This window comes from Nuphar pumila, chromosome 12 (genome assembly GCF_984573655.1).
Source record: "Nuphar pumila chromosome 12, dmNupPumi1.hap1.1, whole genome shotgun sequence".
NCBI lineage: Eukaryota > Viridiplantae > Streptophyta > Magnoliopsida > Nymphaeales > Nymphaeaceae > Nuphar > Nuphar pumila.
Genome location: NC_143260.1, coordinates 104,933,810 through 104,958,454, shown reverse-complemented (window position 1 = coordinate 104,958,454; position 24,645 = coordinate 104,933,810). Strand labels below are relative to the sequence as shown.

Here is a 24,645-nt window from a genome sequence, read left to right as displayed (position 1 = left end):
TGTTGCTCTTTTTAGTATATTTTCCACATTTTCTCAAAAACAAAAAAGTTCAAGAGAATGAAGACCCTTTCTTTATTGCATTTTAATGTTCATAAAAGCAATTACAGATTGCGTATCTGAACATATAAGAATCAAAAGGAAGGATAAGAGATTATAAAAACCAGTCGCTACAAGACCAAAGAAAAAGCTCCCTTTAGAAAATTCCCTGTGGGGCTGGGGATGCTCGCTCCTGATCTTTTGTGCATGTATGTTGTATGATGCATGCATGTTAAAACCATGCCATACCCATATTGGCCATTGCTATTTCTATCCCCCTCCAGCCCTTCTCTCTCTCACTCTCATTTAGCCTTCTCTCTAGGCAGGGGGAACAACTCATGCCGGCAACAACAAAACTGCTGTTTTTTTTTTCGGCACTCAACATCAATACCCATTATTTTTCTTAGCAAAATTGGTTCTTTTACTATTTGATCTCTGCCGCACTGACATACTGATTTCACCAACTCCTAACTTCTTTTGGGTCCCTAGAAACTCCCCTTTACTTGATTTTAAATACCCATCTGATCGCTTTTAATTAAACCAAATAAAGTAGCCATCTTTTTCCCTCTGCTGATCCTGCCATATTTGAAGCTTACCCATTGTGGGTTTTCCCTTTTATGTTCTGATTGTGGGCAATGGAGAAATCTGAGGGGGATTTGGAAGAAGGGTTGCATTCTGTCGATGATTCGAGCGAGGACAGCCTTAGTTTCTCGGATGCAGAGGACCAATCATGGCACTCTCCTTTGAATCCGTTTGATTCCAATGGTGGTTCTTATGATGAGGAGTATAACTACTCGGATGTCTCTGATCTTGAGATGGGTGGGGCGGTGGATCCACCAAGGAACTCTGTCTCTGAGCACTCAGATGTGGATTTGGGGAGTGGGGGAGAGGGCGGTGTGAGTGGGGCTGCTGAGATTAAGGTGCATTTAGCAAAAGTGGAGAGAGATTGTAGAATTTGTCACCTTAGCTTAGAGAGTGGGAATCAAGGGTCTGGGGTGCCCATTGAGCTTGGATGCTCTTGTAAGGATGATCTGGCTGCTGCCCACAAGCAATGTGCAGAAACCTGGTTCAAAATCAAGGGGAACAAGTACGTTTCTTTCTTGGTTCTGTTTTCTTTCTTTTAAAGATCCCGTTTTTTTTACATAAAGACGCCTTTTTTGCTACTTGGTCTTGCTGAATGGCTCGTCATACCTTTGTTTTGTTTCTCTGTTATCTACACTTGTTTTTCATTGTGGTGTTACTGCTCATCTTTCTTTTTTTACCTACTCATTTTTTTCTTTTTGTGTTTTCTTTTCTATTGTTTTTCCTTTTTTTGGTTTGATTGGAAGTGGTTTGTGCTTTGTCTTTTTAGTGTACTTAAATTGAGTCTCAAGCTTATGAAAGCTGTGGAAATTATGAGTGCCCTTATCATAGATGGTTGGAATATTTGCATAAGTGGAAGTTTAGTATATGAGATGATGGCAAGTTGGCGGTAGTGACTTTTGCACTGATAGTGTTATACGGAGTCTTCACGCTTAGGCTTTAGACTTTTCGTTTTCTACTATTGACAGCTAAAGGTAGAAAATATCTGCGTGAGCTCTTAGCCCCTAAGTTCAATTTGTGAATCACGCACTCGCTATTCTTGTTTCTTATCCAACTGAAATGTGTGCATAGTTGCTTCATTTCAATTATATGTTATTTTTCCTTTATTTGATTGTTCTGTATTTCTCACACTGTTGCTTTATTTTGGCTTATTTTTATGAGCATCTGTTAGGTTTCATATGTTATGATTCTCTGATATGTATCTCATATGTTGTAAAATAGGTGGAAAAGTTTCACTTATTTAGTAGATTTATTGAATTGATTGTTGAATTACTCTCTCTCTCTCTCTCTCTCTCTCTCTCTCTCTCTCTCTCTCTCTGGACTAAGAACCCTTGTCTAAATTAGTGTGTCTGCAAGTGTAAACCAGGTTGTCTTTGGAGAGTTCTCGAGTATTTGAGCTTGTAGAAAATCTGGATGAATAGTCTGTCCTTTTATAGGGAATGAAAATTTCAAGTAATCTGGAATAGCTGAAGTTTGCTAACCTTGTGTTGTCTTTTCGTCAAGTAGAGCAAGTACACAGTGCAAAATAGATTTTTCATACTAAATCTTAATTATACAACTAAGAAGATTAAAGAACAAATTACAAAGCAAGGTTACCGGAAGTGCCATAGTATATGGGGAATCACGCTTCCCAGAAGCGCATTTCGGAAGCGCGAAACGTGGCGCTTCTTAAACATGCTGAGAAGCGCGCTTCCCCTTATTTTTTCATTTTTTTTGTGTTTTTTTATTTTTTTTACTTTTTTCGCTTCCCCCTCGCTTCCTAGGTCGCTTCCTGTTCACTTTTGAGATGATTCCTGGTTCACTTCTAAGTCGTCACGCGTTTCCCGCTTCTTAAAAGTTTGGAAGTGCCTCGCTTTCCGCTTCCCGCTCCCCCTTCCCTGACTGGCAACTCTGTTACAAAGTAGTTGTTCATATAATACAGTGGAAGAAAAGTGATCAACAATAAAAGTTTATATATATATATATATATATATATATATATATATATATATATATATATATATATATATATATATATATAAAATCCACCATACTTACAACAGTAAATAGCAAATCATGTGGTTTCTGCATACATTATGTACAGTAACTTATGGCATTTATCCAACCATTTTTGCTACTGTACGAAACCGAGTTTGCAGCAATGCAAGGAAAAATGTATTTCCTGCCAAAGTGAATATACATTTTCAGTGAATCCAATGATGTTGTTTTCTATTAATTACTGCCAGTAAATTTCCAGATCTTGCCCATCCATTCTGATGGAACGTGCAACTTTGACAAAAAAATCTGCTACTCAGGCATATCTATTTTTTTGCACTATATTATCAGTTTCTGCTACTCAAGTATATCTACTTTTTGCACTATATTACCTGCTAAACAAACAGTTGTCTCATTTTCTATAAGGCTACATTTAAAATGCCAATCACTTTTGCATAAAATTTTTTGGCACTATACCTGCACCTTTGGAATCACATCTTATGGTTCCATCCACTTTGCAGTGTGTGTATGTGTGTTCACAGTCAGATAGTCACTGATATATCCCATAAAGCAATTCTCCCTGCTTATCACATTTTCTGGATAAGTTGATGCATCTAGTGGTATGCGCCAAATTCACTTTGTAACCTAAGCAAACATGAAAATTTGATTTATTGATGAGAATTAACCAACTTCCAGTAATCATTATATTTAATTTAATCAAGGATCAAAAGAAAATGAGCATAAATTTAAGAAAATACCAAAGCAAAATTTCTTTCTCAAGATTCCTTTCCTTTTTCATTTTCCACTCAAGTAAATAAAAGGCAGTAGTTTGAACTTGGAAGAACAATAACTTGGACCTTAGCTATTGTGCCACCATGGGCTCAAAAAGTATCATTTTGCTCCATGTATTAACAGTGGAGAGGCACCAATGCTAGAAGCATAGCACTCTTCTATTTCTCTCTCCATACAGTAGAATTCATAAGAAGGTCATCAAGCGTGTTTAACTCATTGTCTTCAAAAAATTTGCATATGCACTGAGAGGTTTATGGATTTTACTCGCATTCTTCTGCACTTTCCAGAAGGAAAATGAACAAGTTAAAGAATAAAATTGGGTGAAAAGAAAAGACAATGTCAAGAAAGAACTGTTCGCCCTGTGTTTTGAAATCTTTGGCGAGATCCCATCTTTGTCAACTGATAATGTGAACAAAAAAAAAGCCACCACTCGCCGATGTATTCTGTTAGATATATTTTCTTGTTGATCATTTCCATGTTTTGCATTTGCTGGATCTGGAAATTTCTGAAGGCCATGTGCTTCACTTTTGAAGTGTCATGTAGGAGCTGACCTGAAAAAGCAGTTGTTGCATCTACGTCAGTTGACACGTCATGTAATTTCTTAGTGCCCTTGCCTAGTAATTTATGAAATTTCTTGCCACAAGTCCTAAGTTTCTGCATCTAATGCTAGAACAAGAACTTTGATGCAGATTTCTTTCATGCACAGGATGATTTTCAAATACTTCATAGTCTAATCTGTTTCCATCTTTTCCAAGTACAAATATTTTCGGCATTCTCGCATCTATGCATGTAGCTTGCTTCTTCCATTTGCTTGAAGCATTTCCAGTCACAGTATTGGGATTTCGATAACAGGTAAGCTGAATTAGGTGCCTGTAAAATGTAGGATATTGATCTTTCAGTCAAAAGGACATGCTTTTAATTGTTCTTAATGAAATTCAGTATTCTCCACATGTAAAAATCCTTGCAGGGATGTCTTACTTTTCCTTGCACATGCCCTCTGTACTAGCCTGCGTCAAACAGTACAGATATTGCTCCTGCTTGGTGTGGTTTAGCTCAATTTGGCTTTGCTTAGATTGTCTTGCTCAACTCTTTTAGGAGCTTGCAGCTGGTAAAGCTTTCACTTCTTTTGTTATGTAGGTGAAACATGAGGAGTGGATGCTCATAGTACATTGGCTCTTGAACAAAAATCCAATCATCTTGTGCATGACTTAATAAGGATGTATTTTGGGAGTGAATTTTCTCAGGGATTCTCTTCTATATGATGTTGGTATTCCCTGTGGACCATTCTTCTCCTGGGGGATGCATATGCTAAAATGGAATCTGGTTTCTGAGAATGCTTCACAAGTTAATATTAAAGGAGAGGTTCGTTAGTGGCTACAATAAAATATGGTAGCACATGAACAAATTATATTGTAGCCTGCTAACTGAACAACATTTTCTGTATATAAACAGCTGAATACACATGATATTGACACATCTCATTTGGACTACTGGTCAATCTGAAATTCATGAAATCCTGTGATGGATACATGATATATGAGTAGTAAGATTTGACACTCAAGCTCAGGTGCTAGTAATAGGTTTTTTGGAGTTGGACTTGAAACCTATTGTGTTCAGCATCATTTCATTTGGGCAAGTTTCTAAATTTGGTTTGACATTGAAAACTTGTGACTGGTTACAGAATTGAGAACCTAGGATTGTCAAATAGTTGATATGACATTTCCTCATCTTTTTTAGTGTTAGCACATCAGATATCCATAACGTGGAAATCTCACCGCTAGGCTAAAAACTCATCAAATATCCATAAGACAGCAAAATTTAATATAACACCATTCTGTGGAAAATTTGGGTTACAACAGCTTTCCATAAAATCAATGGACATGCTGTTGCCTATGTTTACTAAAGCCCGTTCCATGAACCAGATTCAATCTTTTAAATTACAATTAGTGATTTTCAAGTAAGAAATACTGTTGTTCACTCTTTTCTATTGGGGGGTACTCATTAAGAATCTTTGAGACTATGTTGAGGTTAACTTGGTTATCGTTTCGCCACTCTTTTGTTGTACAATGCACCTTACACCTAATATCCTCTTTCTTCTCAGGACATGTGAGATATGTGGCTCAACCGCACGCAATGTTGTTGGGGTGGACAACACAGACTTCTTGGATCAATGGAATGAAGCAAGTACTGCTCCTGCTCCTGCTCCTGCTCCTGCACCTCCTCCAGAGCAAAGGAGCTTCTGGCACGGCCATCGCTTCCTCAATTTCCTGCTGGCCTGCATGGTTTTTGCCTTTGTCATTTCCTGGCTTTTCCACTTCAATGTCCCTTCTTGATTCCACTTCCATACATGAATTACTCGATTTACAGCATCAAAGAATCTTTGCTTCCATTTTGTATCTATGTACCCACCACCATATTTAGCTGAAAAAAAGGGAGAAGGAAAAAAACAGAAAAAAAAAATTAGGAGATGGGTTGTGTGCCCCTGCTGTATCACAGCTTTGCTTCTCGGTTTTGTTTATGTTGTATAATGTAATCGAAATTAAAACGTTGGTGGTATATGAATCCTTGTTTCTCGTGATGTTAGTATGTTCTGCAACCTGAAATAGTATTTATTGGCCACGGAATCTCATTTAAAGTGAGGTCTGCACTTCATGAAATGAATGCTGTGTACTTGAGGGACACAGGAACCTAAGAATGACATCGATAGTGCTTACTTATGGCCAATTATTTTTGCTTTTGGTTGTTTGTTTCCTGCTTGTCATGTTCTTGTGTGCACGAACAGGCAGGCATGCGGGAATTTGTGATGTTTGATTTTCTTATATATTTTTACAGTTGTACAAAATTAGCAGTATTCCCACCCACACAACTCGAGGTTTTATTAATCTAATCAGACAAGTTCGAGCACATCTCTTTCATGTGTACAGGTGGCATTCTTCGTACCAACAATACCACTTTTTTTCAATTTTTTATTCATGGTTATTTCATGTCATTAAATGATTTGCCAAGAAGAATCTGTTTTTTCCTGTTATTTTGACTGGTGCATTACAGCTCAAAAGAATGCTAGGTTATAGATAACCAGGATGCTTTAAGAATTGCCTAAGAAATGAAGAAAAATGTTTGGACTTATTTCACACGCTGCATTTTGCTCATGAAACCTTTCTTGCATCATTTCATTAGATATTTTTTTCCAAACGTCGATCTAGTAACTAATCAGGGTGTTCGCTTTGGCCGTCTTTATGAGTGAATGCATGTCCCCAAGTAGCCAACGTTTTAAAGCTCAGGTCTGCAAACCTCAGCTTGTTATTTCTTTTGGTTTAAGTCTAATGCACGAAACGGTGAAAGAGATGTCATTACTCAATGCCCACCGGGGACTATGCCCAGCTTCGACCTTGGATTATCCACAAAAAAAGAAGGGGTCACACATGTTCAGCCAGCTAGCTGGACCATGAATCTGTAGGCTTCCTCATGGCCACCACCATTTCCAACCAGCATCATTTAAAGTCATTCATGTGGTTTTTGTCTGCAGATTCTGGTCTAAACAATTGATTCCTGCTTGACATTGCTCGTGTAGCACTTTAAGTCTCTTAAAGTAGGATGTCATCTTCTATTTTTCCACCTTTTCTCTAGCATCATGACAAGTCCAGAGAAGTGAAAGAGTCACAATGAAAGTCACAAACTGCTGGTTCCTTCAGGGTCTTGGCTTGGCTGAAACAATTAGCAGCCTCATCATCTGGAGAGAGCTTGTTATGTATTTTTGTATGACAAATAATTTCGCAAGATCTAAATTGAGGACATAAAGAAATTGGTCTTATTAATTTTCACAGAGATCTTAACTCATAAAATTAAGGAATTCGTGCTTGTTGATTGAACAGAAAGGGACACTGGATTAATGTCTCCAAGAAGCAGGCAAGCATATTTCAAAGGCTGACAGGCTTGTACCAGTCTTTGCTTTTTACCATTACATAGTGTTGTAAAGGCATCTTTTTCTAAAGGTGTGCAGTAATTTGGCTGTATAGCAGTGAACCATTCAAGGTTGTTTTTTTTATATTTATTGTCACTGACAGCATGTTTTTTTCAGTTGTGAAATTTTAGTGCATTATGAATTGTTAGTTAGCGCTTGTAATGCCTACTTCATCATCATCATCAAGCCTTATCCCAATTATATGGGGTGGGATTTATGAGTCTTGTTCTATTTTTATCTATCTAGAGCTAAAACTTCAATCACTTTACAATATTTAATGTCACTTCTAACTGTCATCTTCAAAGTTTTTATTGGTCTTCTTCATTTCCCAACTCTTTATGCTGGTTGGAAACGGTGAAAGATATGTCATTACTCAATGCCCACCGGGGACTACGCCTAGCTTCGACCTTGGATTATCCACAAAAAAAGAAGGGGTCACACATGTTCATCCAGCTAGCTGGACCATGAATCTGTAGGCTTCCTCATGGCCACCACCATTTCCAACCAGCATCATTTAAAGCCATTCATGTGGTTTTTGTCTGCAGATTCTGGTCTAAACAATCGATTCCTGCTTGACATTGCTCGTGTAGCACTTTAAGTCTCTTAAATTAGGATGTCATCTTCTATTTTTCCACCTTTTCTCTAGCATCATGACAAGTCCAGAGAAGTGAAAGAGTCACAATGAAAGTCACAAACTGCTGGTTCCTTCAGGGTCTTGGCTTGGCTGAAACAATTGGTAGCCTCATCATCTGGAGAGAGCTTGTTATGTATTTTTGTATGACAAATAATTTCACAAGATCTAAATTGAGGACATAAAGAAATTGGTCTTATTAATTTTCAGAGATCTTAACTCATAAAATTAAGGAATTCGTGCTTGTTGATTGAACAGAAAGGGACACTGGATTAATGTCTCCAAGAACCAGGCAAGCATATTTTAAAGGTTGACAGGCTTGTACCAGTCTTTGCTTTTTACCATTACATAGTGTTGTAAAGGCGTCTTTTTCTAAAGGTGTGCAGTAATTTGGCTGTATAGCAGTGAACCATTCAAGGTTGTTGTTTTTTATATTTATTGTCACTGACAACATAGTGACAGGGAAACTTAAAAGACAATAATATTTTCCTTTTTCATGTATTGATAATTGCATAGTAATGGTTACTGTATACTAGAAACATGTGAAAACTAGAAAATTTGTTGGGCATACCAAAAAAAGGATGAACATTTCTTAACAAGCTTCTAAATGGTGTTCTTTAAGGAAGTTTCTAAGAAATTGACAGTAATTAGCCTGTTAAAAATAATAAAGGTTTAGAAAGTCATTGGTCATACATTGTTAACATGATTTTAACGCAGAATGTGTTTCTGTTTCAATATAACTTATCATGAGTTAACAATTGATGATGGTGATTGCAATTTTGATCATCATTAACATTGCCTTGTTGCCTCCCACCTACTAAATGCTTAAAGCATAATTCTATTTCCTTATATTTTCTGTCCTAATTTAGTCTATAAACTTTCATTTTCTCTGTGAAAGCCCTATCTAATTATACTGTCGAGCATAACTATTTAAGCTTATTGTACGTGTGTGAATAAATATGGATATTTCTCAATATAATGACTTGGAGCATTTTCTTTAGTACAAAGGTTCATTATGGTGTACGTTCAACTCTTACTTCCTAGATGTGAACTGCTAACAAGAACCCAATTTCTTCGTATCATTGCATTGAAATAAATACTTTGGGCTCAAACATGCTAGACCAGTGAACTGATGCTTTATAATGCAGTATCTCCATCTATTCTTTGGTGTTAATAGACCGGCCACCAATGCTAGAGACCAAACAATCCATTTATTGGCTGGAATCTAAAATAAAGCAGTAAACTTATATTCTGTTATTACTTTTTAAGGGATAATTATGTTAAATACAAAGTACAGTCCTTATATTCCACCTTTTCTTTTCAATAGCAGCTTTTAATGATTTAATGTCTAAAATATTGTCTATCTCATTGTAGTTACAATGTCACCATTCTAAATTAACATAAACAAGGATTCTCTGCCAGAGCAAAGCAACCGGAAATAAAACAGGACATGATGAATATTAAACATAATTATGATATGATGACTTTTGTTGGTGGGTGACTGTATGATGGTTCATCACATGGCCAATGATGAGGCCAGCATCATCTTGGCACGCGGCAATAATATCATCATTGCCACATCGATCGATGATAGATCATCATTGTTATCACCACATTATTAGGCATCCCATATAATGAAAAACCATTGCCCGCTACCGCATCAGATTGATGAAAGATGAAAAGTTGGAAGGGCATTTTGCTGCCACCTTCAAAGTTGTAGTCTATTTTGCTCAAGATTTACTTCAATCTTTTCATTAATGCTCTGAATTCCCCTCTTCATTGCACACATGGCAGGATCATAGTGTTTGAACTGACATTTTTGAGTCAAAGTGTATTACTACTTTCCTATAATTGAACATTTCTAAAAGGTAATAACGATGGGCATATACTTTCAGAAAACATAAGTACAAGCTTTGTCTAGCCAATCTCACCTCCATAGATCTACTCAGCATGGTTTATTTGCTAGGAATTGCGTTTTGGATTATATCATTTTGGCATCTTGAGTCGTGTCATTTCAACGGAAAGCATGTTTTTTTCAGTTGTGAAATTTTAGTGCATTATGAATTGTTAGTTAGCGCTTGAAATACCTACTTCATCATCATCATCAAGCCTTATACCAATTATATGGGTTGGGATTTATGAGTCTTGTTCTATTTTTATCTATCTAGAGCTAAAACTTCAATCACTTTACAATATTTAATGTCACTTCTAACTGTCATCTTCAAAGTTTTTATTGGTCTTCTTCATTTCCCAACTCTTTATGCTTGTACTATGTTAATCTTTCTCACAGGCATCATGAGAGTTCCTTGGTGCAATATGTCTAAACCATCTTAAAACATCATTCACTTATTTTATCTTTTATTGGTCTGATTCCTAAGCACATTCTAACATATTCATTTTTAATTTTATCTTTTCTTATAACCTTAAACATTCATCTCAATGTTAGCATCTCTGCAACATGCACTTTGTCTTCTTATCATTTTTTAATTGCCCAGCATTCAGTTAGTCTTATAAAAATGTTCTTTTTCAATTTATCACATAGCACACCACTAGTCTGTCTTCACTTAACCTAACCGGCATTGATCATATTAGTGATATATGCTTGAAATGCCTACTTACATGACAAATCTTTGGTTGCCTAATAGTTCTTTATTCTGCTTGCACTGTTAACTGCCAAATGGCTTGCTTATCATTATATACGGATGCAATCATACTCCGAATGGGGCAAATGCACTTATTTAGGACTTCCAAAAGGCTATTAGAACACACTAGTGTGCCTTTTGGGCAACCTCAAGTGCATGAAGGGAGAGAAAAGAGAAACGTGAACTTTGGTGTTTTGTTGGAAGTTGGAGACTTAACTAAGCGCAATCATTTTTTTTTTTATAGCAAGCTGGGGTTAGGCAGACCCCTGCCAGTTATACAATGACACCATTGGGATTTGAACTTGCAACCCCGGAATGCAATGTGACGTGCACTAGCTGCTCCTACCAGGCAAGCAGAGCCCCCGGTTGGTCACTAAGCGCAATCATGGTCAAGGGGTTGAGACCAATAAGCCACCTGCCACTAGAGCGCGTCTTAATGCTCATGAAGATCCAGGGCAATGATTAAGGAAATCATGACTTTAAAACGTCGGCAGAAAATGAGTTTTAGTGTTCACATTATATACAGAGGCGCTGCATGATGAAACGCTGCTACAGCCATCCATCTTGGCATTTCTGAAGATGGGTGTGGTCTTCATTCGAGAAAGGTTGAGATGGGTGGCTGTCAAAGGTGACAGCCTCGCTGCATCAATTGATACTACATAAAACGCCCTCGGGGCTCCATTTGAAGTTTGTGATTTTTTAAAGAAACAACAACGCCTTCATCCCAAACAATTGGGGTCGGCGATATGAACCAAAAAGAAGCATGAATCCTTCTTCTCCAATCATTTTTATCCAATGTCATGTCCTCGGTGAGGTTCAAAGCCTTCGTATCCTTTTTTATCATCTTCATCCAAGTCTTCTTAGGCCTACCTTGACCTCTTTTAGTTAATATATTTTCTCATTTCTTCATCTTTCTAACCGGAGCATCATTAGGCCTTCGTCGAATATGCCCAAACCATCGTAAACGATTCTCACTCATCTTATTTTCAATGGGTGCAACACCTACCTTCTTACGTATTTCCTCATTCTGAATCTTATCTTTTAGTGTTTTTTCACACATCCATCGAAGCATACACATCTCAGTTACACTCATTTTTTGAAAATGATGTCTCTTGACAGCCCAATATTCCGTACCATATAGTAAAGTGGGTCTAATTGTCGTCCTATAAAACTTTCCCTTCAACCGCAATGGCATTCTACGATCACACAACACTCCAGTTGCACTTTTCCATTTCATACACCCAGCCTTAATCCTATGATTTACATCTCCATCAATTTCTCTATTCTTTTAAATGACAGATCCCAAATATTTGAAACAGTCATCCACCACTATTTCTTACTCACCAAACTTTACTACACTCTCATCACTACTTCGTTGCTTACTAAACCGGCATTTCATATATTCTGTCGTACTCTTACTCAACGTAAAACCTCTTGCTTCTAAAGTCTGTCTCTATAATTCTAACTTAGCATTAACCCCAGCTCTAAACTCATCAATCAAAACAATATCATCAGCAAACAACATACACCACGGCACATTTTCTTGAATTGATCTCGTAAGTTCATCTAACACTATAGCAAAAAGGAAATGGCTTAATGCAGATCCTTGATGTAACCCAACCGTTAAAGGCACATTTTCTTAATGCAGATTTTCTTGAGTTTTTAAAGAAAAACTAATTTTTTTCTTTTTAGATAGCAAGAAAAACCACTGAACTCATTCGCGAGCTCATTGGCTTACAAACTCTAAGTCATGCCTGTTCATCGGTTTTGAGCTCGTGATATGCCTTCAGCTTTGTGACTTTCATGAGTTGCCCTTCCCAAATGAGTGAAGCCCTTGCGAGCAAAGCAGATTTTTTATCCCAAGATCAACTGAATTAGAGGTGGGCAATGAGCCAAGCTCGGCCCGAACTGGGCTTTTGGTCTGGCCTGGCCAGTCATTGACCGGGGTTGGGCCGGCCTGTTGCACACAAACTTTGGAAGCATGAAAAATTGGGGTGTTTATTGCACTGCCAAATTATGCCCGCAACAGGCCGGCCAGGCCCACCCCTAAACGGAATGAGTTCTTTCTGGCTCGTGTATGACAGTCTCATCCCTCGGTCCTAAAACCAATGTTGTCAGTATCGGTATCGGCCCCAAACGAATTCAGGTGTATCGGCCCATACTGATACCCAAGTGAATCGTTCTGTATATTACGTGTCAATCAGAACGTGACATGTGTTAAAACCATTAAAATAATATCAAAAAATTAATTATTAGTATTTTTAATATTTATTAAAAAATAGCCCATTCAGAGGTGAATCGTATCTATTTTCTGGCGATACGATACGTATACGTATCGGCGGATACACACCGATACTGATAACATTGCCTAAAACCCTAGACTAGTTTGTTTTACAGGAAAACGATCCACTTTTCATATGAAACGTTTCTCCGAATTGTAAAACAAACGCTCCCACGCGAAAATGGCCCGCCTCACGTGGGTTGCTGGGCCTACGTTTTGGTTTTCATATGAAAACCCTACTGAGGGGCCCTTCTTTGGAAACTGTTTTCCCGCAGGGGCAGGGTTGTTTCTCGAGTAGCGTGGCGCTTCCTTTCTGTCCCGAGAGAGAAACAAACGGCCTCCACAGACGACGCCTCCTGCACAAGAATCGCTAAGCTTTCTCCGGCGGCCTTCTTCTCGGTGAGAGCTGGTTGATGGGTACTCTCTCTCTCTCTCTCTCTCTCTCTCTCTCTCTCTCTCTCTCTCTCTCTCTCTGAGTCGATACTGAATCAAAATAGAACACACACACACACACACACACACCTCTTGAAGAAATCATGTTGGAAACACGCAAGGAATACAATTTCCGAGGCAGCCCCGTTTGTTGGCTCGCCTGGAGACTGATGAAATCTTCAGATTGCCATAATGCCACCCATTTGGTAAGAACGATTATAGTTGGTTTTTGGTCTGCCCATATGGGTTAATTCGCTCATACCAAGTTGATATCTCAGGGATTGGATGCCTCCGTGGCTTTAAAACATCGTCCTAGTTGCTTATTGTTGTACATTCGGAAGTTCTTTGTGTGTGGCAATGTCAGCTTCGAGACTTTCATGGTTTTTGTCTACTTAAAGAGATGGGCCTAACTTGGGAATTTTACAGAAGATTCGGTGTTTTCGACAGCTTGTTACCTTTGGTAGTGTTATGGGCAGGTTTCTGCATCGGATCGATAGGATTAAGTCGAAAATCTTGTGGGATTTGGTGAAATCTGGAAATTGGGTTTTGTAGTTTTGTGGGTATCTATGAAAGTGTGGAAATACTGGTGTATTTGTTTTCCACGTTTGCCTTTTTGTATAATTCGTGCTTGCTTATTTTGAAGGTAGGAAAACAAGGATCAATCAAGAACTATGATGAGTTCTATTGTGTTATTTTGAGAAGCAGCTGTATATGTTAATTAGCAAACCACAGCTTTATAGTGTTGGCTTCTACCAGAAGCTTTTAAAATCATCTAAAACTTCCTTTCCAGGAAGCCCGCTTCGGACGTGTTAAACCATGTGTTTCTTGCGCACTTCTGACATTTCTATGTGAAGCTGACCTCCTATGAATGAAATGTTTACTTTCCTTAATGTAGAATTCAATTTCTTTGATGAAAAGAATTGTACTTTCTTTTAGAAATTATGTTTTTATTGTGAAACCTGCATATATTTGATAAAAAATGGTTTAAAGGATGCATTCATGTAAAAATAAAAGTTTTATCTTTTCTTTTTAAGTAGTCCTACTCCTACATGCTTCCATTGTTACTTCTTACTCATTTATGTTCCTCAAATGCTTCGCCCATTAAGGCATTACATTATGGTTGAGATATCAAATTTTTTTATCCAATTGCTATTACGGTAGCACCTGTCTGGAGCATGTTTCATCCTAATCTTTTTTTTAATAAACATGTGAACATGATGTTTCTTTCCCGAGAAAAGAATGAGTGCTTATCTCTACTGTATAGACTCAAAAGTTACATATTGGATTAATTTTTTTGACATTATCTTATTTATTTTTCAATGCAGTCCTTGTCCTTTGATTTGCACAATTTCAACATCTAGCAATTCCTAATGGCTTCTAATAATCCCCCAACTGCGTTTGACAAGGATCAGGTATTATTACCACTGCTGCTGCTCTTTTTCTGTTGTTTGTTGTTCTTCATAAATCTGAGCTTTATTGTTGGTGTCTGATTCTTAAATCATTAGTTGTTGCTATTTTTGCCTAAATTCTGATGTTTGCATCAGGACTTGTTCACAATCTAGTGTGCACATATGGTCCAGTATTTCAAAAAACCAATGTTGCTAATGTTAACCATAGAATTAGATCTAGACCAACTTTGAGCTAAGTGACAATGAATAGTCGTATAATTCACAGTTTCCTTAGTGCATAGGGCACTTGAGTATTTTTGGATCACAATATTGTTTAAAGCTGATGATATTTTGTCATAGTTTGCATGCAATTCTTGGTGGTATTTCCTTCCAATCTAGCTGTAAGAAGATCAGTGTATCAGGTTTTCTTATTTTTATGCTGAAATGTAATTGAACTGGCTTGTTTCCAAAGATGTGTATGTCTAAGATTTGTTTAGGCTCTTAGATAATGACGGTTTGTTAAAGTTCATCTCTAACATGCAAGAAATGAACTACTCCTACACATGAAACTAAGAGAAGATTATTACATGTAAATCTCAATTCCACACACACACACACACACCTTATTGTCCTAGATATAAGTGATATTATTGTGATATAATAAGAAAAATATTAGAGATGGAAATTATCTTGGCATTTTCAAAATATGGATACAACAACAAACAACAACAACAACAACTACGCCTTCATCCCAAAACAATTGGGGTCAGCGATATGAACCAAAAAAGAAATTCATTTCGGGTCTTCCACATGAATCCTTTTCCTCCAATCATTTTTATCCAATGCCATGTCCTCGGTGAGGTTCAAAGCATTCATATCCTTTCCTATCATCTCCATCCAAGTCTTCCTAGGCCTACCCCGACCTCTTTTAACTAACATATTTTCCCATTTCTCCAACCTTCTAACTGGAGCATCACTAGGCCTTCGCCGAATATGTCCAAACCACCGTAAACGATTCTCTCGCATCTTATTTTCAATGGGTGCAACACCTACCTTCTTACGTATCTCCTCGTTCTGAATTTTATCTTTTATTGTATTTCCACACATCCATCTAAGCATCCGCATCTCAGCTACACTCATTTTTTTAATATGATATCTTTTGGCAGCCCAACATTCCGTACCATATAGTAAAGCAGGTCTAATAGTCGTCCTATAAAACTTTCCCTTCAACCGCAATGGCATTCTACGATCGCACAACACTCCAGTTGCACTTTTCCATTTCATCCACCCAACCTTTATCCTATGATTTACATCTCCATCAATTTCTCCATACTTTTGAATGATGGATCCCAAATATTTGAAATAATCATTCACCGGTATTTCTTGCTCACCAAGCTTCACTACACTCCCATCACTACTTCGTTGCTTACTAAACCGACATTCCATATATTCAGTTTTACTCTTACTCAACTTAAAACCTCTAGCTTCCAATGTCTGTCTCCATAATTCTAACTTAGCATTAACCCCAGCTCTAGACTCATCAATCAAAACAATATCATCAGCAAACAACATACACCACGGTACATTTTCTTGAATTGATCTCGTAAGCTCATCCATCACTATCGCAAATAGGAAAGGGCTTAAAGCAGATCCTTGATGTAACCCAACCGTTATCGGAAAATTGGTTGTCACCCCTCCACAAGTGTGGACATTGGTTACTACTCCTTCATACATATCTTTAATTATACTAATGTACTTGAGAGAAACACCTTTCTTCATCATTGTCCACCAGAGAACGTCCCTAGGTACTCTATCGTATGCCTTCTCTAAATCAATAAAAACCATATGCAAATCTTTGTTCCTCTCCCTATATCTTTCAATAAGTTGTCTAAGAAGATGTATAGCTTCCATAGTTGATCTTTCAGGCATAAAACCAAATTGATTCTCCGATATCATGACAACCTTCCTCAACCTAGACTCAATCACCCTCTCCCAAAGGTAAATTATGGATAATTAAAAGTAAATTGTATTATTATCAATTTATTATCGTATTTTCAAAACTTTTTTATTTTTTAAATATGATGTAATTATTCATTATTTTTTCTAAGAAATAACACATTTTCCTTACATTGTTATTAAAAATATGAAAACCTGTTTTCATGTCTCCATTTTATGCTTTTTCACCTTCTAAACGTCAAGTTTTTCCTGAGATTTTTGCAAGATTTTTACTGAAAAAACCCTATAAGACCATGATTTTTCTTGCGGAGATATAACTGAAATAACACACACTTATGTGTATGTACGTATGTATGTATGAAGTAGACCTTGTTACTTTTTAGAAAATATGTTCAATGTGTGTGTATGTATGTATATATACTCCTTGGTGCATATGCATGTACCGTATCAGTGAGTTCAATCCCATCTATTTATGCATTTTCAAGTAGGTCAAACTGCATGGATGTTTTTATCATAGTTTATTTAATAGAAACCCTGGTCACATGTACATTTGGATGTGAAAACTCATTGTTTTGATAGTTGCATTTTGGTGCAATCTCAATCATCAATTATTCTCTTTATTTAAAATGCATTTGGTTTTAAAATTCATTGATGCAAAACATGTTGCATACTGAATAAACCATGATAAATCCATCTGTATGGTCAGATCTGATTGAAAGTGCATGAATAGTGAGATTCTATCAATTGGTACCAAATTTGTGGTATACACATCTGCAATGAAGACTTTGTGTGCGTGTGTATATTTTTGTTGATTGACACAATTTTTATTCATGTTGCAAGTTGGTTTGTCCTCATTGCAGATTATGGGGATGGCAGAAAAGGAAATGGAATATAGGGTAGATCTCTTCAACAGGTATGCTGAGTAGAGACTATCATCTTTTTCATTTATTTTATTTTATTTTTTGAATGATCAGACCATATAGATGTGATCTGCATGGTTTGTGGAGTAGAGAATGGGTTTTGGATCGTTGTATGCAATTGTAAGCATACTTTTCATGGGATTCAAAATGAGCAGCTCACGGTGTATCAAAATTTTACAACTCAAAAGACATGTTTTTGCATTGGAAAAGTATAATCGATGGTGTGATTCTCAGCCAACAAATCATGCTGAGCATGTGTGGGATGGGGTCAGGTCCAGTCAATCCAGCAATATAGCACAGTATCTTCAACAGTAGAAAATAAATAAGTAAATTAATAAATATATGTATGTGAGAGTGAGAGCAATTGGGCTGTTCCTAACTAACTTGGGGATTGGACCGATGATTTACCAAGTAGTTTTCAATATTTTTATTGCATATTTTGTAAGTTGCATGGTAGATTAGGATCTATAAATGTGATTTTTATCATTTATTTAGTTAAAAGTTAAAACACATAGTAAGTTAACATTTTTTAATGTTTAGACAGGTTTTAGGTTTTTAAATAAATTCCAACATCAGCTGCTCACATTTCTCTGAAATTTTACCAAAACAAAGTAGGGGCTGTCCAAGGAAATAGTTCAATCTGAAGCATGTTTTCTAGTAAACAAGCAATCATAAATTCATCTTCAGGTTGAGGTTAAGCAAAAAACACTGAAAAGTAATTGTTCATTCATTTTCGTGTGTGTGTGTGTGACCTTGTCTAGGAACTGCAGATTATATGTTATGATAACTTTTATTATTTCCTAGGAACTTCAGTTCTGTCTGTAGTGATGTGCTATGATTATGTGATGTCTTGTCCCTAGATATTACACTTCTATGTTGGCAGTGCTTTGAAATGTGTCATGTCTGTTTTGTTTCTCTGGTGCATGCAGGCTTACACAAACTTGTTTTGAGAAATGTATTGAGAAGAAGTATGTTGATACTTCCCCGAATTCCTACACTTCAGTATTTACTACAGATCTTTATATCTATTAGACTGAGTTCAAGATTAGCCTGTTAAGACATGGATTTAGGAACAGGAACTGATCTTTAAAGATACCTCTGCACTTCAGGTATAAAGAGTCTGAGCTGAATATGGGTGAAAACAGTTGCATTGATCGCTGTGTTTCAAAATATTGGCAGGTATGCTGTTTGTGTCAACATTAGTTTTTTGCTAGTAATTTAGTTGTTATATAGTCTAGGTGTGTGTGTGTGTGTGTGTGTGTGTGTGTGAGAGAGAGAGAGAGAGAGAGAGAGAGGTGTTAGAGGAAAGTGAGAGGCAGTGAGATAGGAATGCTCTCTAGCCGATGTAATGAAAGCAAAAAGATACCAGTAGGTGTCTCTTATGGGCTTACAAGAATACAAGAACACAACCAATCAAAGACCACTTATGGGTCAATACACACACATACACAAGGGCCTCTTAGGGGCCAAAAACACAAGTAAAAAAGTATATATATATATATTGGAGTTGAAATGCTTGAAAAAGCATAGAAGAAACGAGAGGGGGGTCACCCCCTTATATACACGAAGAAGAACCAAGAAACAGTGAGGGAAGGATATTTCCTGATTGAAATCAGATATTAATCTCTATAGTCATACCTTTTGGAAACAATACCGAGCTCTAGATCCAACCTTGCTCTGATACCATGTTAGATATTGAGTTTTCACCAGACCCGATCTGCAATAGGAGAAAAGATGAGAAGAAAAAGGTAGAAGAAGAAGAAGAAGAAGAAGAAGAAGGAGATGCTCGGATGTTTTGGGCTGCAAAGGTTCACGTATTTTTCTTAATCATACATGGCCTGATTCTTCATATTTATACATAGGTTACAAAACAATTTGATTATGGACATAACTGTCCTACAGTAGACATAATATTACAAGAGTGTCCCAGTAAGCACGCAAATCACAGTTTGGGTCTGGATCAGACCCAAACTAGTCCAACCCGTTTCACGACACTTAATAGTTACAACTTCCTTGTCGGCCATAGAGGCAAAGAGAAAAGTAGAGAAAAAGATAAGAGAAAGGGGAGAAGAAAAAGAGTTGAAGATGATTGATGGCATGCTTCCCGAAGCAACGAACCGACGCTCCTTCGATCTTCACGGACCACCTTGCTATCTTCAAATACAAATTGCAAAAAAAGAGCACCAAGGCTCTAATACCATGCAAGTAGGTGCCTCTTATGGGCTTACAAGAATACAAAAACACAACCAATCAAAGACCACTTATGGGTCGATACACATACATTCACAAGGGCCTCTAAAGGGCCAAAAACACAAGTAAAAAATATATATATATTGGAGTTGAAATGCTTGAGAAAGCATAGAAGAAACAAGAGGGGGATCACCCCCTTATATACACATAAGCATGGCTCGGCTAGAAATAGAACCGTTGTAGAGATCCCAATGACTCTATGGGCATTTTAAAAAAGCCCTCAACAAAATATAAAATAAAATATAAATATATAAATATAAAAGACTGTTTTGCCCCTAATAGGCACAGCCTATTACAAGACTATGAAATGATCAAAATACCCCTAATGTGTATTTCCTATTACAATACTATAAAGAATGTAAACATATATATACATATGTGTGAATATATATATGTATATATGTATAATGAAAAAAAAATATATATATATATATACAACTTAACAACTAAGACGTTGAATTTGGAGTTACCGAAAGCTTCTTAGATAGGTGGGAAGCTCGCTTTTTGGAAACTCGCTTCCGAAGCACGATACTCCTCGCTTTCGAAACTTGATGAGAATCTCGATTCTTCCACACTTCTCCTATGTTTTCCACACGCTTCATCTATTCTTCTTATATGTTCTCTCACTATTTTTCATATTTTTTATGTGTTTTCTCTCACGCTTCTCGTTCACTTTCATGTGCTTTCTCTAAATTGGTAGTCATCATTTTTAGATTTTGTTAAAAATTTAATTCTTATATAAAAAAATCATGAAATTTAAGAATAGTCACTTTTATTTTAGTTTTTATTTGTGTTTCATTTTGATTCTCATTCAATTCTTTTTTTTTTCCATTTCTTGCTTCCCGATTCCTCTACATTTTAAAATGTATCGCTTCGCGCTTTCGCTTCCTGTATTGTTTCCCACTTCTACTTCCTAGTCTGGCAACCTTTGTTGAACTCCAGTTTTGTTTCCAAATACATGCTTACAGTCTTAGCAACCTTGGGACCCGACTGTTCAAATCGAAAGAGGAACATAAATGCTTGAAGCCTTGCAATAAACAAGAAATTTCTGCAAATTAAGATAATTTAATTCACCCATGAAGATGTTTGTTTCCTATGTTTCCATGTGTCTTATCTCATGGAGTATAGTCACTTACATTCCTTTCTGGTGTACTTGTACTAAAGATTTGCTTCAAATCGCAAGCGTTGTCATGTGCATCTCCTTGTAGCAAATTAAGATCATTTTCTAGACATTTTCGAGACAAAAACTTCTTTGGCATGTGAAGATCCTTGAAGATTGAGAATTTTGCTTCTCACATTTGTTTGGTTTCTCTTTTGATTGCGGTTCATTTTGAATGTTCATTCATAGCTTTGATCATTTTATTCATTCTTTTGGAAGCCTTGACACTCTTGTTTTTCACTCACTTGAATCTGTAAGTTCGTTTTACTTGTATTCTTTATAAGCAACCTTCCAGATGAGTTAAAATTGGTAGGTTTACTGCCCTGGTTCTTAGAGTTTCAGTTAGTGTGTGTTTGGTTTTCTGTTGATCAGCTAAATAGAATTCTACGAAGGATGGAACTTTATTTTATACATATTTTGAATCAATTGGGCTGAAATTTCCATAAATCATGGGTAATTGTTTTACCACCTATCCAGTTAGTTAATCAGGTTATGTATGGCTCTTTTAATGAAAGACTCCAGTGAAACTGTGGAAATCTGCAGAAGCGGATACCAATGAATCTTCATCCCAAACACCAGAAATTCAGGCACTAGTAATACACTTTAGTGACATCTCTTTCTTGGTCCCATGCATTCTAAGATGGCCAAGCCAAAAGGTAGGAAATGAGATAAGTTGTCCTTTTTCCTTTCCACCATGACTTGAGATAATAGCCTCAAGAAGGTTCAGATCTATTTGAAATGAAATACAAGTGCCAAAGAAAACAATGTCACAAAGTGACTATAAGAAGGCACAATCACATAAGCACAATGCCTCTAATGGGCAAGATACAATATGCCACAAAGGGCAAACACCAAACATACACAAGAAAGAAGAGAGAACTTGAAAAATAATAATGGAATCTATTATTGAAATATTTGGGAAAGCATTACTTGAGGATGGGGCCAAGCACCCATATTTATACACACAAGGTTGGGAGCCCCCAACTGTCAAAAGTTTGACCGTTGGGGGTATCCCAACAGCTCCAATGAGGGCCCCATTACATGGTTTAAATAAAAAATAAACTAAGAAAAATAAAAAGAAACAAAAAAGTAACCCTAATGTACATGCTTGTTTTTACATTGAAAGAAAAGGACTAAATTGCCCCTAGTTGGCATTTCAAAGGACACAAGGAATATATATATATATATATATATATATATATATATATATATATATATATATATATATATATATATATATATATATATATATATATATATATATATATATATATATATATTAAAACCATTGTCTATCAGATTCTGCGTTCAAGTTCAAATCTACTATGGAGAGGAAATCTAATCTGGTCTGTCAAGTTTTTGAATCTTGTGGACACTTCTAATAGCTTCTCTTAGCATATCACCAGAGATTCTGAACCTAAGATCCTTATGGATAAAGAACCATGTCGCTTATCTCATGTTGGGTGGTTTTGATCCTGTTCCATTCCTTGCTGAGGTCCATTCATGCTGGCAAGTCCGGTTGTCCAAAAGCGACCCAAGTTAGGATCTCTTCTGAGTTTCATCTACTGTTACCCGATATCCACCAGGTGTTCAACTGTTGCGGCCATTCCTCATAGGGTCATTTTTATGCAATCTCCTCGGAAATGTAAAGACAACTCTTGCAACTTTGCATGCCAGGATTGCCCCCTTCTTTCTATGGACACAGAGGCTGGTTGTAACAATTGCTCTGACCCATCAAAGGAAGTATTGCACAAATGTCCTAGTGTGGTGTGAACAATTTGCACCACGCTCTGTTTGATGCAGACTAGACCAGATAGGTTTACTGAATTTTTTCCATTTTCCCTCTAGGGCCCGTTTGTTCCAAGGGAATATGACCCCTTTTCATATGAAAAGTCCATGCTGTCGGTGTGGCCCCAACTTTTCTCACCACAGTTGAAACAAATAGCCAGGGTACATTGGAGAGAAGTCCATTCTGGCAGTTCGGGCCCCAGGTTTTCCTATCCTTAAACGCTTTCATACGAATATTTATTCACACCTTTGCCCTTGTGTAAGGCTTTCAGCATGAAAAATCTATGCTGGAAGGTTTGGGTCCACCTGCCATGCCCCTTTTGTGTGAAAGGGGGTTCCTGCGTGAGCCTTGCAACAACTAAGAAAATCCTTCCTAAGCTACCAACGCCGTGAGTTCATCCATCTTCTGAAACTGCCTCATTCTGGTTTCATGCTTACTGTTACATTTGTGCTGAGTTTTAACGTGGAAGCTCCGAAGCTGCTTGAACCTGAATTTCTGATTGCATGTGGGTGCAGGTGACCAATTTGGTTGGACAGCTACTTGGTTCCAATAGGCCGCCATTGTGAAATTCTTCCTGCTCAGTGATGATTTAATGGCACTGTTATCAAAGTCGTGCTACAGATATTTCCTTCTTGTTTATGCTGTTGGATTTTTTTCATGCATCATTTTTTGCTTAGAGCAGGCGCTTATTGTTCAATTCAATATAACATTGCACAATCTAGTTTTTGCGCATCATTTTTCCTGTTTATGATTATATGTAGCGCATGTAGAGGTGCACAAGTAGCGGAGCTCCGCTCGAGCTTGTTTGTGAAGATGAATGAAGCCGAGTTTGGACATCAGATCAGCTCGGCCTAGATTAACCAGCCGAGCTTGATCAAGGCACTACGCTCGAAAAAACTCGATTAGTCTCCGTGGGTCTGGTACTGTTTGCCACGTGGTATCAAAAATGAATTTTGCCTTAACGGGTAGAGTTATTACTTTATATCAAAAAGTAAATGCAGCTTTGCATTTAATATGTATGAGGTGGCGGGTTCAAATCTCGCCCTTTCAAAACTTTAAAATATATGTTTTTGGTGAAATACGGTCAAGCTCGGCTCAACTCGAGCTTGGACAGTGTTGTTCAAGCTTGACTCTGAGCTCGAGCCGAGTTCGAGCATATGTATTTCTGGCCAAGCCGTGCTTGAACAGCCCAAGCTCAGCTCGAGTGCACCTCTAAGTGCATGTGACACAGACAGGGAGAGTTCCAATAGGCTTAAAAAGGATAACTTGCTACAGTCGTTTGTACTTGTTTAGTAGAAAATATGTTTTAGATTATGTATTTGCAGCATGTAATCAGGTTTTTAAGGGCTTCAAAGTGAACGGCCCCCACTATGTACCAAATTTTTAAGAATCAAAATATCATATTTTTTACATCAAAAAAATATAATCCAAGGTATGTTTCCTAGCAAACAAAACATGATGAACACCTGTGAGGTCAGATTGAGTTGCATCTAGGGCTGGTAAATGAACTGATAAGCTCGTGATTGAGCCTGGTTCGGCTCGTCATGAACTCGTTATTGATCAGTTTGTATAGCTGGGCAAGCTGAGCCCGAACACAGGGTGTTTGTCTAGGCTTGTCTCGGGAGAGCTCGTATTAGATAAACAATATATATTTTTATGTATTTTAAGTGTAACATATAAAAAGAATAGTGCATAAAATATATATAAAAAGAGAAGGATGAATGGAAAATATATACATAAAATATGAAGTATCAAGTGTAATATAAAATATGTATATTTTTTAACTGTAATATATCAAAATATATATATATATATTCCATGTATAAATAGTCAAACTCGGCTCACCTAAAAC

General features: G+C 37.0%; 2 protein-coding genes across 4 annotated transcripts; both read left to right on the top strand.

Moving 5' to 3' along the window:
- The first annotated feature begins 560 nt into the window (after nt 1-560).
- On the top strand, nt 561-5,962 carry LOC149821447 (uncharacterized). The gene is made up of 2 exons (XM_089982659.1): nt 561-1,123; nt 5,486-5,962. The coding sequence occupies exons 1-2, from the start codon at nt 672-674 to the stop codon at nt 5,715-5,717; spliced, it is 684 nt and encodes a 227-aa protein (XP_089838785.1). The 5' UTR covers nt 561-671; the 3' UTR covers nt 5,718-5,962.
- A 7,218-nt stretch (nt 5,963-13,180) lies between these two features.
- On the top strand, nt 13,181-23,510 carry LOC149821446 (mitochondrial import inner membrane translocase subunit TIM10-like). 3 transcript variants are annotated; one of them, XM_089983165.1, is made up of 6 exons: nt 13,181-13,298; nt 14,657-14,743; nt 17,536-17,588; nt 18,525-18,563; nt 18,705-18,774; nt 23,309-23,510. In XM_089983165.1, the coding sequence occupies exons 2-6, from the start codon at nt 14,702-14,704 to the stop codon at nt 23,357-23,359; spliced, it is 255 nt and encodes an 84-aa protein (XP_089839291.1). In that variant the 5' UTR covers nt 13,181-13,298; nt 14,657-14,701; the 3' UTR covers nt 23,360-23,510. The 3 variants fall into 3 exon arrangements, with proteins under 3 accessions (XP_089839291.1, XP_089839290.1, XP_089839292.1); XM_089983164.1 differs by having other exon boundaries at nt 13,182-13,316; XM_089983166.1 differs by lacking the exon at nt 18,525-18,563 and having other exon boundaries at nt 13,182-13,316.
- The last annotated feature ends 1,135 nt before the right edge of the window (nt 23,511-24,645 follow it).